The sequence below is a fragment of the Apaloderma vittatum genome, unplaced genomic scaffold (assembly GCF_000703405.1).
Source record: "Apaloderma vittatum isolate BGI_N311 unplaced genomic scaffold, ASM70340v1 scaffold38005, whole genome shotgun sequence".
Taxonomy (NCBI): domain Eukaryota; kingdom Metazoa; phylum Chordata; class Aves; order Trogoniformes; family Trogonidae; genus Apaloderma; species Apaloderma vittatum.
In genome coordinates, this window is record NW_009718296.1 from 22,192 (window position 1) to 35,207 (window position 13,016).

The 13,016-nt window shown below is 39.8% G+C and overlaps 1 protein-coding gene across 1 annotated transcript in view; it reads left to right on the forward strand.

The window, feature by feature from the left end:
• The window catches only part of CACNB2 (calcium channel, voltage-dependent, beta 2 subunit), a 31,525-nt gene extending 20,689 nt beyond the window's left edge, over nucleotides 1-10,836 (forward strand). The window contains exons 7-10 of the mRNA XM_009870194.1: nucleotides 2,028-2,179; nucleotides 2,957-3,052; nucleotides 4,283-4,471; nucleotides 9,752-10,836. Coding sequence (XP_009868496.1) covers nucleotides 2,028-2,179; nucleotides 2,957-3,052; nucleotides 4,283-4,471; nucleotides 9,752-10,240 — 926 coding nt within the window. The 3' untranslated portion in view covers nucleotides 10,241-10,836. The remainder of the gene's footprint in view (nucleotides 1-2,027; nucleotides 2,180-2,956; nucleotides 3,053-4,282; nucleotides 4,472-9,751) is intronic.
• The last annotated feature ends 2,180 nt before the right edge of the window (nucleotides 10,837-13,016 follow it).

Genomic DNA, 13,016 nt, shown 5'->3' on the forward strand with positions numbered 1-13,016 from the left:
GAGTGCTTCCAGCAGTGTAACAAATAATGCTTCCCCAGACAAAATCATGATACACTGGCAAAAAGACAGATTCTGCTGGTTATGGATTGTCATGAAGAAGGTTTTTTAGCAGTCTGGAATGATCTTAAAATGATATGTTAACAGATATTGTTATACTGACTGAAGCCTGCTTTGAAATTGCAAGAAAGCAATCCAAACTCCTTGCCAGAGCAGTATGACAAATTATCTCTGATATGTTTATTCTAGTTGTCATTTGGACTTAAATTAGGGATAGACTATTGACTATCTTCATATCTTCTACTAAGTTACTGAGACAAAGGTATTCAGTCATTCCAACAATATCTCCATGCATTGATATTGCAGAAAATGTAATCCTAAATGTGCCAAGAACCACAGGGCTTTTATCAATAAGCAGGGAAGCATGCACTGATGCGTTCCATACCAGCACGCCAGGCACACATCTCACAGTGTTCTCTGCTGTAAAAGACTGATTGGCATGGACTCAGCCAAAATTGGAGATGGCTACAAACAGGTGGAGGTGATCTCTAATAGGTCCTAAACAGTGTCCACCTCTTCCAATGAAGAGCACCATGTGTAGATTTTTTCCAGTGATCGTTTACTTCATTTATAAAATGGTCATAGTAGTCACCTGTTTATTTAGAACCAGAAGACTTTGAGCTAAATGGAGACTGGCTGGGATGCTTTGCTCTCCCTGGGAAATTTTGCCACCTTGTTGTGGTACCTAATTTATTCAGTTGCTACTCTGAGATAACAAAGATCAATCCCTTCATGCCTCTTGAAAGAGACCATTCAATACAGAGAACTCTCTCTAGCCAGATCAGATAGGCTGTGCTTTTATGCAAAAGTAATGCTTGTGCCAACATAATAGATAAAATGCTGATAGTGTAATTTCAAGAAACTCTAATAAATAAGGTTTTGATACCTCTAGTTGATGTCCGAGTTTTTGTTGGTTATCTTGTATTATTTACTTTGAATGGGCCAGATATCTAGTCTGGTTTTGATGCATGGAATGTGCAGAGCCTTTAAAAGGAAACCTATATGAATTATAATTTTATCTGGCTCTATAACTTTCTTTACAGACTTGTGCAAATCACCCAACTTCTGTAGTTTCTCTGCAAAGTCAGCCAATAGGAAGATTTGAGCAGGAAAATGTGATTCCATTTCAAGGATGATTTTGCTGTTATAAGATTTAGTTTTGTTTCATTTGGGAATGAAGACACTTCCTAAACCAGTTCTGAAAGTGGATGCAATCCATCTGTCTTGCAGAGTTTTGCCCTGGAGGCTACTGCCAATCAGGCAGGGTGCTGAGGAGCTGGGAGCGTAAGTTACCAGAAGACGAGTTTTTCAGGGAAAGTCACCATTCCAGAACTCTTGGGGCTATGGTATTAGGATACCATCTCATTATTTGGATTTCTGAATTATTATTTTTAAAAAGTTTTTTTTGTTTAGTAATCGAATTTTTTATATGGTGCCATCCTGAGGCCAGTATATGAAGGAAACTGTTTTCCAGAGCTTTGAGAAGTTGAAGTAGATGCCAAAACAGGACCTTCTGATAACACAGACACCTCAGTCCAGCTTAACGCCCATCTCAGGCACTCCAGTTTGAGAAAATTGATCACTATGTAAGATTAAAGTCTGAGCTGAAATTGCTTACGTGTAGGAAATTAATGACATGGTGAGATTACTATGTGATGAAGCAAGCATTCTTACCTTTTTTTCTTACATACATGAACTGGGGTCTTGTAAGGAAGTATCTCTCCAGGCTGGGGTTGCAGGAAGCGGTGGAGGTGAGCGGGGCAGGCAGTGCTGCCTGCCGGGGCGACACACTGGGGCAAAACGCTCTCATTCACGTTCCGTTCGTTTCCTGACTGTGGCAGGAACCTGCGTTGCCAACAGCAAACGCCAGCCTGAGGAGGAGCAACCCACAAGTCTGCAACATTTGACGTTTCTTAAAACTAATCGCCTTTTAATATTTTCTTAACTGTTGATTCTCTACTTATGTGCAGCTGAAGTTCAAAGTGAAATTGAACGGATTTTTGAATTGGCAAGGACACTGCAGCTGGTAGTGCTTGATGCTGATACCATTAACCACCCAGCTCAACTAAGCAAAACCTCTCTGGCTCCCATTATAGTATACGTAAAGATTTCTTCTCCTAAGGTAAATATATACTGATTCTCATGCTGTTTCAGTCTTTTTTCCTCCCCGTTTTTTTGGGACGGGATCTTAAATGCAGATAATCACGTCCTCACAAAGTTTGGAGCTATATATTAGCTCCAAAATTTATTTGGAGTGTTTGAAATATTATTTGAAGTATTATTTTAATATTATATTGAATATTGAAATATATTGAATATTGAAATATTATTTGAAATATTATTAATCAAAAAAGTATCTTAGCTCTGATGTTATCAAACCCTATTTCAGAAAAGATGCTGTAGCTCCAATGATTTTTTTAAATTGAGGCTCTTTTAGGATCAGTCAAGCAAGTAATGGTAACAGTTTTTTAGATCAAAATAATACAGAACAGAAAGAAAGATTTTCACATAATGAATATCAGACTGATTAGTACCTCTTCATAATGTAATCTTTCATTCTGTGAAAAAACCTGCACCTGTGAAGAGACATTTGAAAGAGAACAAATATATGGGAAGAGAACTCAGTAGGCAATTAAAGATTTTCGGCATAGAAACAAACAAAAGCAGAAGCAGCAAAGGAAAATAGCAAGGGAACTTTTTAGTGCTCAAAACAGGAAAGGAAATTGTGGGAAATAAATGAAGGTTAGCTTGTTCTGGATGTGAACAGCACTGGAAGTGCTCCTGAAGCAGCAGATTTGATCTGTTCAAGTGGACGTTTTAAAATGTAAACAGTGTAAGTGGTTTTATATGTACATAAAGTCTGAACCTGCCCACTTTTATTAATGTCTTTTTTTTGCAGGTTTTACAGAGGTTAATAAAATCTCGAGGGAAGTCTCAGGCCAAACACCTTAATGTTCAGATGGTGGCTGCTGATAAACTGGCACAGTGTCCTCCCGTGAGTTTCTGTTAATTTATGTCTTGTCTTCGAAATATGCCGTTCTTTTCAAGCACAAGGTTAATTATGTGATTTCTGGGAATGTTTGCCCTCTTCTGGCCATATTTCACTATGGCTTTTATGCAGACACCTCGTGATGTCTCTGGACTCTGCACAAGGATATAGGGAGAAAACAGCCCCAGTCACGAGCAGTTATTAAGATGTGTGCTGATACATTCACTGCTTGAACAAACTGAGCATGTTTGACTCGATCATTCTTTTGGGGTTATTGGTCTAAAAATGCACCCTGTTAGTGACCGTGCTTTATTTCTGGTGGTTTAGGGTAAGGCTAGTGCTTTGGGTAGCTCCCCTGGGGCATATGTCACAACAGCCCATTGCTGCTGGTGTTCTTGGTCATAGTTTTTGCAAAGAGCTGTGGGGTACGGCATATCTGAGAGCTCTGTGGTTCTTCTGTTGATGTGCACTGAAGTAAATTCTTTCAACTTCCACCTATAAAGTGGAGATAATGAGAGCCGAGCATGGCAAGCCTTGTTACGTGCATACCGAACTGTTACGAGTGTGGCTAAGAGTCTGGGAGATGAAGGTTCAGTTCAGTTGCAATACTGGGAATTTGCCATTTTCTCAGTTAAGAAAGCCAATGAAGAATTCTAGAGACCTGCCTAAGCTCTCAAAGCTGCCTCCGGGAGGACTTCTGTCTCCCTGACCAGGGAGGGAACAGAGGAGACTTACTTCCTAACTTTAGGTGGCTAAAATTAGGCCATGTGACTGATCTCATACCTAGTATTTGTACAGCACTAAGAAACTGGCTGATCCGTATCACTTGTCTTTCTTACAGTTATTAGTTATTGGTCTTACTTTGCCTTAGTTTTCTCGAAGTTATTCCAGATATGGGGAGTGATTCCTTTATTTTGCCATTCCATCTTGTACCAATAGCTAAAAAGTTCAATATTTAACCTTTCTTTATGGATATTTGAGTTTTAAAATTTGTTCAAGCTACCTGTGGAAGACGCTTAGAGGACTTGCTTTAGCAAGTTTCATATTAGTTCTAGTTAGGATTACTGTCTTTTGTATCAAATGCATTAAAAACTGAAAACAAGAAGGGTGAAATGCGTTAGCACAAGTATTAGAAATGTAGTTCGTTTCTGATGAATTGCAAGTGTTGTCATCCATGTTTCTAGCTGATCTTCTTTTAGATATTTATTATTCTCACTAAAACCTTTCCTTTATCAGGAAATGTTCGATGTAATTCTTGATGAGAACCAACTTGAAGATGCTTGTGAGCACCTTGCTGACTATCTGGAAGCCTACTGGAAGGCCACACATCCACCTAGCAGCAACAATCCTCCTAACCAGCTCCTCACTCGCACACTTGCAACAGCCACTCTTCCTATTAGCCCAGGTCCAAATATTAATTTACAGGTACAGTTTTTATTCCTTCTCTTCTTTCTATCAACTTCTTCCAAAGCACAGTGGTAGTATGATACTAGAGTATACTGGATATGTCTTGCTGTTGTTGACAGAGTAAGAGTTTTTAGTAGACATTCATCCATTTTCAGTATAAAAGGAAAATACAGGCGTGCTGTTGTTATAGCTGTTATTTTCACAGTAGCATGTGTTTGCATACTGACTAGGGGACTGGTTTTGATTCCAAGGACTAAGTCAGCCTGACTGAAAACATATGGAGATGTGAAGTGTGATACTTAATATTTTATTGTGCCTAGGACACCACTGTGCCAGTAATATGTGTACCAGCCACAAGCATTTTTGTAGCTGGCCATACACAATCCAACCAGAGGAATACAACTGGGCTAATGCTATGCACGTTAGAGCCTCTGGTAACTCTCTGACTGATGGGCACACTGTCGCTTATCGGCAAATCCCAGGGTCTGTCACGTCCCATGGTTCTGAGAATGTTGACTCACTCAGGTTCCCGATTCCCAGGCCAGGATTAAGGTGACTTACACCAAGGATCGGAACAGCAATTTTATTTATCAGTCACCTGACAACGACGTATTTCAATTGCCCACTCAGCGCAATCAACACGCTTCACAACAACAGGTTATTAATAAGCAAAAGAAACCGGCCTTGCCATAGATAGCTTCCTATTAAAGCTAGAAAAAGAGAGAAGTAAAGCTATAGAAAAAGGAAAGATCACCACCCTTGGATCCAGCGACAACCACAGCACACGCAGCCATCTCCGAGTGGTGGGCGAAAAAAGGGCGCAACTGCCCGGGCTGAGCATCTTTTATACAGTCAAGTTCCTGCCATAGACTGGGAACCAGTTTGGGGGATGATGGGGGCTTCTGAGGGTGGATGTGTTACCCCTCCTTCTCCTGGCTTGTTGTCGGCACCGCTCCCACCCCCCACCAACCCCCCCCCACAGCTCCACCGGTGCAGGGCTGGGGCAGGGCTGGGGCAGGGGGCTCAGCAAAGCCCTGAGTCACCCCCACACAAACACAGATAAGCGCCAGGCAGGTGGCTCTGGCTTGTTTACTGTTTGAGACATCTATCTAGTCCCTCACAGACCCAGAGGCCCCACGTGACAAATGGGGTTATGTACAGAGCACGTCCACAGATGTTGGCAGGGAATCTGTTCTTATCTTCCCACAGGCTGTAGAGTTGTAGAGGCTGAGAATGATTGACTCTATTAGTAAAGTCTCAAGGTTAAAGTGGTCCTTCCAGTGCTTCTTTTGTTCCTCTATTCATTGGCCGTTGCTGTGAAAAGTACATACTTCCTTCAAGCTGAATTCTTACATAAAACCCACTGCACATTGTGCAGAAAGACCTTGAGAGGCAGTGTGTTCTGAACAGCGAGGGGACTGTCTAGCAAGCTGGGAAAAACAGGTTTTACTCCCACCTCCAACTGACCTACCTGTTGACTTTGGGCATATTGTGTCCCAACTTGTCTCTTCAACTTTTGGGTTGTGCAATTGCATTAAAGTTTTTGGCGCAGAGTGATCCTCTCCTTTGTATAGGTGTTGCATGGCATGAGATCAGGTCTTTGAGGATGCTAATTCATTATAAATAGTAAGTGATGCTTTGGGGACAAGAAAAGCACAGTGGGGAGTAAAATATATCTGTCCCAGCTCAAAAAGTTCCATATATGCCCATAAGTTACATACATAGGACAGTTAGCATTCATAACTTTGTTTAAGAAAAATGCCTTCTTTTATAAAATGAAAGAAAAAAAAATGTATCTGCACCCAAATTAAAATGCTGAAAATTTACTCTTTGTTTTCATGGTCTGCCAAAACCATTTTTTTGTGTTGAAGAATTTATTTCCTGTTAGAAGACCACAAACTTGACAGGTGTCTTCTTTAACAAGAAAAATTGCTTCAGCCACCTTGCAGAGTATCTCCTTCCCTTGCTTTCAAACGTAGTAGGAAAAGAGACTGTAAGCTTTAGCTCATTTCTGCCTTTTTTCTGTCCTCAGAGTTGAAAGACCCTGAAAAAATTGTGAGCTGGAAGAATTTCTGAGTATGAAATTCAGTATTGTTGTGTGCAGACTTGCTAGATAAACTTTCTTTGCTTTGTAGATGTGTTTATTATTTTGCTCGAGGTTTTTTTATGCCTTTTGGGTGTGGACTTATACTTCACTTACTCATTTTATTAACCACGTTCTCTGGAGGAACTGTATAGAGTTTTAATAACACCTTTCTGAATGTTGTGCTATCTCCTTACAAACTAACAGATTTTCATTTTAAGGACTAAAAATGAGAATGCATTTGCAGTTTCACAGTTTGTTTGTACATCTACTAATCCAAAAGTGTGAAACAATGGAGGTCCCTTATTGAACATTGACCTTGTACATTGCTTTTGTTTCATTTTCCTGTGATATGTTTTTAGCTGACATCTCAAACCTGAGCCTCTGATGGTCCTGGAATAGAGTGGGTTTATTTTCTAATTGCAGTTGCTGAACCCATTCTCTTGGCACTGTTAAGACCCTCTCTTTGGGGAATTTAAAGTCTGTGTCTGTAGCATTGTTGTGAACTGCTCTGCAGTAAAAAAACATGCCACCAGCCAGCTGGCCTGGAGGGGCCACATCCGCACTGCAAAGCATTTGAGTCATTCTCCCCTGGGTCCAATGCAGCACCCCTTTGCCATGAGACACAGATGGGTTTTTGTGGTTTTTCAGTCTCGAGTGTACATTGTAATGAGAGGTTTGTGCTGCCAGTTGCCAGACTGGGTTTTTTTATAGCATAGCGCTGACTGTGTGTGTTGCATGGCACGAGATGCTGGAAGGTGTGAGGCCTCCTGGGGCTGTGTGAGATGAAGTCAGTGAAGACCAGCCACCTCCTGTTTGTCTGATGGAGAGCTTTGGAGCAAAGTGTCCTGTCAACTGTTATCAGGTTGCCTCTCATAGCTAATTCCAAAGTGAAGAGTGGAGCAACCTCACACACATATGGTGCAGGAGTTTAGGGACCACTGGAGGGAAATAGGGAGCAAGCCAGACTGACTCAGTGGACACAGACTTCTTTCAGCACTGCTTAAACTTCTTTCCGAGAAGCACTACTTCTTTGAAAGTACAACCTGAGAAATGCAATTGGCTTATTCAGACATTTCTGCATTGTAGGCAAAAATCTTACAAGCCGTAAAATTCCTGCGCTGAGGAACCTAATCCAAATCAGAGCCCTAATTTTGTAATGAACCACAGAGCCAGATCCTAATCTGGATTCGTATACATTACCTGCTCAGTGTCCCTGTAATATTTAGGGAAAGTTCCTGTCAATGAATTTCCCCATAAATCCAAATAACCCTAACACTATTCTAAATTGCAGGTTATGGTTCTAAATTTATTCATTGTGCTGCTCCACATGTACTCGGCATAGCAGAGGAGATAGATATGAGTTTGTAAGAGTAGTGTTCTGTTCAAAGCAGGTTCAAATTTTGCATTTGTTCTCAAACCACACCAATGACAGATTTTATTAGTCACGATCATTCATATAGGTATATGTATGTTTGTCATTTGACTGTATGAGAAGTAAGTGGTTTCACCTGGGTACCCAGTTCATGTGCCTTAAGAACAGTCATGGCGGTGAGCTAATAAAAAACTGTTTACACATTCAAGGCAGGTATTGCTTTAGACTCCTCAGCTTTTCACTTGATTTCATTTATAATTTGCTTCCATTGAGTCATTTCTGTTCATGCTGAACACATCTATTCATGTTTACAATTACTACATTCCTTTTCTGGCAAATCAGAATCATCTTGAGAATCATAAAAACAAGGAAAAGAAGGAAACTCAACTGCTGTTTTGGTTCCCTTTTCTCATCTAGAGCATTTGTTTCAAATTAGGAACACATGGAGCAGCCCAGCTAGTTGCTTACAGAAGCTTACAGAAAATGAAGATTTGTCAAATTTATCAAATTGCTGATTTGAAATATGTTGCTTTTTATAAGTTTCTGATAAAATACAGATCTGTTCCTGTCCAATCTCTTGTCATTTTAATTTTGGGGTTGCTAGGAAACCCACCTGCCAGGTTGTGTGGCTGGAGGACAAAACTTCCTCTTTCCCCTAGCTCTTTTCCACAAAATGGAAAGAAAGAAAATACGTCTGTGAGCTGCCCCGGAGGCAATCCTTATTTTTAGACAACTCTGAACATAGTGGGCAAACTTTAGACTAACTCTGACAAAATCAGAAATCTCCTAAACAAATGCCTGTATAACTCTGTTAAAACCTACTCTAGTTTTGTGCCAGTAGAGATGATTTTGTCTTGACAATCTTCACCTCATACAGTTTCACCATAAACTATTTCTTAAAATTTTGCAATTAAGCTTGGAAAGTCTTCAGCTGTGGTTTGGGAATAAGAGCAGGTTAATGTAATGAAACCCCCAGATGAGTTAAATAATGCCACTTGTTCATTTTGCAGTGATTTCAAAGCATTATGCTGGTGAAGAGTAGGTTTGTTATTATCTGGTAATTTTTATTTCAGTCTTTTAATAGTAGTGGTGTGTTAGGAAGTTCTATAGGTGATAATATCACTCTCCTCCTGCTTTTCTTGTCAGTGCTCTATATTCTTGAGCTATTAAAATTATGAGGTCAAAGTTTAATTTTTCATTATCATGAAGAAATAGAATTATTGCGGAGAAAAACAGAAGGTCAGTGATACTATTAGTATCATAATACAAACTTTATTCATACCAGATTCAATTACATTTTTTTCTTTTAAACAAAAAAAAATTACTCTGGAAGAGCCAAGGTTTTGCACTTTGGTTCTCTGCTGGAATCCACCACCTCAGCCCTCTAAAACCACTTTCCCATAGTGGCTGTTTCCAAGGAGGCGTCTGTAAGCACTCAACAGATACTTGCCCTCTCCTGGCATTATATGTCCTCTTCAATTTTTCTGCAGTTTGTCCTGCTTCTACATGCTCTATTTTTGTCTGGAGTGTGGTAGGCAATTATTGCTAACTGGAATAGTCAGAAACATCACAGGAGAAAAGAAAGTATCACAGAAAAACCCAAGTGCCACCCTCCATTCTGATGAGTGTAAAAGGAATTGTTTGTATTATAATACTGAATTTTCAGTAAAATTTAAATTCTAATGTGTTTGGGGTTTTTTTTTTAGTCTAGATTCAAAGTGAATTGTTGTGTACTTAAATTTTATTGGTTTCATGATACTTTCTAGTTGAATTTGATATTGAGGAAAGTTTTTAAATGTGTACTTGTTGTACGTGAACTTACTGCTGGTTGTGATAGCAGGGATCTCAAGGAGACCAGAGGAATGACCACTCAGTCCCTGAACGCAGCGGTTCACAAATTGAAGAGGAAGCACGGGTTGAACCTACCAAGAAATCCCAGCATCGCTCTTCCTCGAGCCAACACCACAACCATCGCAGTGGTGTTAGAGGCCTTTCTAGGCAAGAAACTTTTGACTCAGAAACACAAGACAGCAGAGATTCGGCTTATGTGGAGCCAAAGGAGGACTACTCACACGAGCACGGTGACCACTATGATTCTCACAGGGATCACAATCACAGAGACGAGTCCCACGGGAGCAGTGATCACAGACATAGAGAATCAAGGCATCGCTCAAAGGAGAGGGACCGCGAGCAGGACCACAATGAATGCAACAAACAGCGCAGTCGGCATAAATCGAGGGACCAATATTGCGACAAGGATGGGGAAGTGATATCGAGAAAACGTAATGACACAGGAGAGTGGAATAGGGATGTTTACATCCGCCAGTAACTTTTGCCTCCAGCAGTCTTGTGTTTCTCTGAAGTCTTGTAACAATGCCCCTTGAAAATATCTTTGCGTTCTTCATTGCAGAACATATGGTATCCTTCTGTATGCTGATTTGTATTGCTGTTGCTTGCATAGCAATAGCATGAAATAGGATATTCATATACTTATATTTTTGGTTAGTGCTATATTAATTAGCATAGTACAACTGCAGAGTTCCTGTGTTGTACTATGCCATTTTTCGAGCTGTTTTTTGGTAGCTGCCACTTGAACAATATCTGCTGCCATCAAGGTGTTGTTAGTGTTTTTTTTAAAAAAAGGTACATTTGATGTTTAATAACTTCCCATGTATTCAGCAAGCCAGAATCAGCACATAAAAAATTTAAAACTTTTTGTCTGCTCTGATTTTTAATTTGTATACACTTGTTTTGCATATTGATTTAAGAGCCACTATCTGTTGCTTGTACCTCTGGTGGACTCCATTCGAAGACAGAATTCAGTCTTGCCTTACACACAGGGGATCATGAAGTCAAACCCTATTTTCTATGTACTGGTACTGTGTACTGTATATACAGTTTATAAATGTTATTTCTGCAGACACCTTCTTACGATATAAGTTTGATCACACTGTTTTAGAGTCCTAATGCCAAGTCAGCAGATTTGCTTTTGAATTACTGGCAACTGGAACTAGCCTCGTTTAGGAAATCTGTAACAGTGTTCAATCTGAATACTTTTTTCTTCTGTAGCAGAAAGCTTATACTAACTGTAAATACGAATTGAGTGCTTGAGATAAAGGGTCTAACTCTTACACCTTACGCTGTCCTTGCAAACCTAATTTTGCATTTTAAATTTATGGTAAAGATGACTTGCCACTATAAATTATTCTTCTCTGTACAGGCCACAAGATTGCAATGGGCACAGCTTAATTTTTGTTCTGTTGTCAGAATAATCGAGCACACGTGACAGGTGTGTGTATGTGAGTGGGTGAGTGGTGGGTGGGCGTACGTGTGCGTGTGCACGTTAGGCAGCAAAGTGCGAGAATCTGCTGGAGAAAACAAAGGCCCAACAAGTCCGTTTCTGCGTTCTGTCTATTAATTTAAAGATCAAAATCGCAGTTGGGAAACATGAGGGAGTTTACTGACCCTGGTAATTGAGAAAGCATAAATCTGCTGGCTCTTTGTGGAGACTTCAGGAGAGTAAAAACAGGCAAATGTTACTGTGAGTGTTTCACTGGAAATGTAAAATCTTTGTGGTTTAGAGTATATGTTTTAGTAAGAAAAGTTTACACAGCTTGTGGAGAGTTTTTCTGTTGGAAAAATAAATTTTTGTAGCTTCTCCACTTTTTCTACACTTGCCAATTCCTCTGCATCCCCACGTTCCAGCCAGCTCACTGCTCTTCCCTCACCTAAACTGTTGTGCTGCTGGTGGGAGCTTAGAAAAATGACTGTGACAAAATCCTGTTACGAGCTTGCTAGAGAAAATGCATTGAAATCAAAGGGAGTGAACACAGTTTGTTTTGCATTGAACACCTGTTGCACTGGTAAGTGGAGGGAAATTCGCTATTATTTTGGACTACAGGTTCCATACCCTTGCCTAGTGTAAAAGCTGTTCTGCATCACATGTAGTCTTTGTAGTAATTCTAAGAATGAAATACTTTTTGTATTTCACTGTAAATAGTACATTATATAAAGACTGTAGTGGGTTAATAATTAATTTAGCTGGAAGTTCTTTTTTATTTATTATTTTAATTCTGGGAATATCAGCGTTGCCTGATTTTGAATATCATTTTAGTGAAATGGGTAAGGTATATGGCAGGTGCATGTTTTCTCTGATCTCCTGTTCCAGCATCCAAGTAATTCAGTTTAACTTCCTTAAACATACTCTGTCCTTTTCCACCCCTCTCCCTCATGCTTTGTATGTGTAAGAGTGTGAGGTTCTGCTGCCAGGAATCTGGCCGTTCCTCCCTGTGCTGCTGACTGTTGTGGTTATTCAAGGGTAGTATTTGGCTCAAAGCATGAACTGTGGGGAACACAAGGAAAAGGGTATTTTTCTAGAAATAAAAATCTCAGCTTTTTTCTGGACATCACTAAATGACTTTGTAGGCAAAGGAAGCATAGGTAAGTAGATCTGTTGTATTATTAAGTAGATATATAAGAGTATATAAGCAGTGGCTTTTGATACTACAGGATTTTCAGGGTATTAGTGGAAAATGACATTGAAGTACTTTGTTGTTTGAACCATATCAGATCACATGTAAATGGGAAGAGATGTTATATCGTCCTGCTCTGTATAGCCTGGCTTTAGGTATTTTACCAACTTCAGTAAATGCTGTTGCTCCCTACAAGTGTTACCTGACAGTTGTGTCCTCTGAGAAATGATCTATGGATTCCACTTCAATACCTTGAATATTTTTTGTCCTCTTTCTTTTTTAACTTTTGCTCCAGAGAGTGTTTATTTCGCACCTTACTCAAAGAAATGTTTGGCAGAATTTCAAAGCACTGAGTAGCATATGAAAACTATGAGTAGGTAACGATGTATAGGCAAATAAATGAGAAAATAAAGAGCATAGTCCACGCCCCAGTATTTTAAGTATGGCCTATATATTGATTTATGGAATAGAAATATAATTTTAAAAAGCATGTCACGGTCCAAGTAATGAGATGATCATGTTTTGTATAGTGCTGCTAACTATGTACAGACAACATGCCACCACATACATTTCTTAGGCAGACTCACTCAGTAGGTTTTTATTAGCCTTGCTAAGATACTTTCCTTCAGTTAT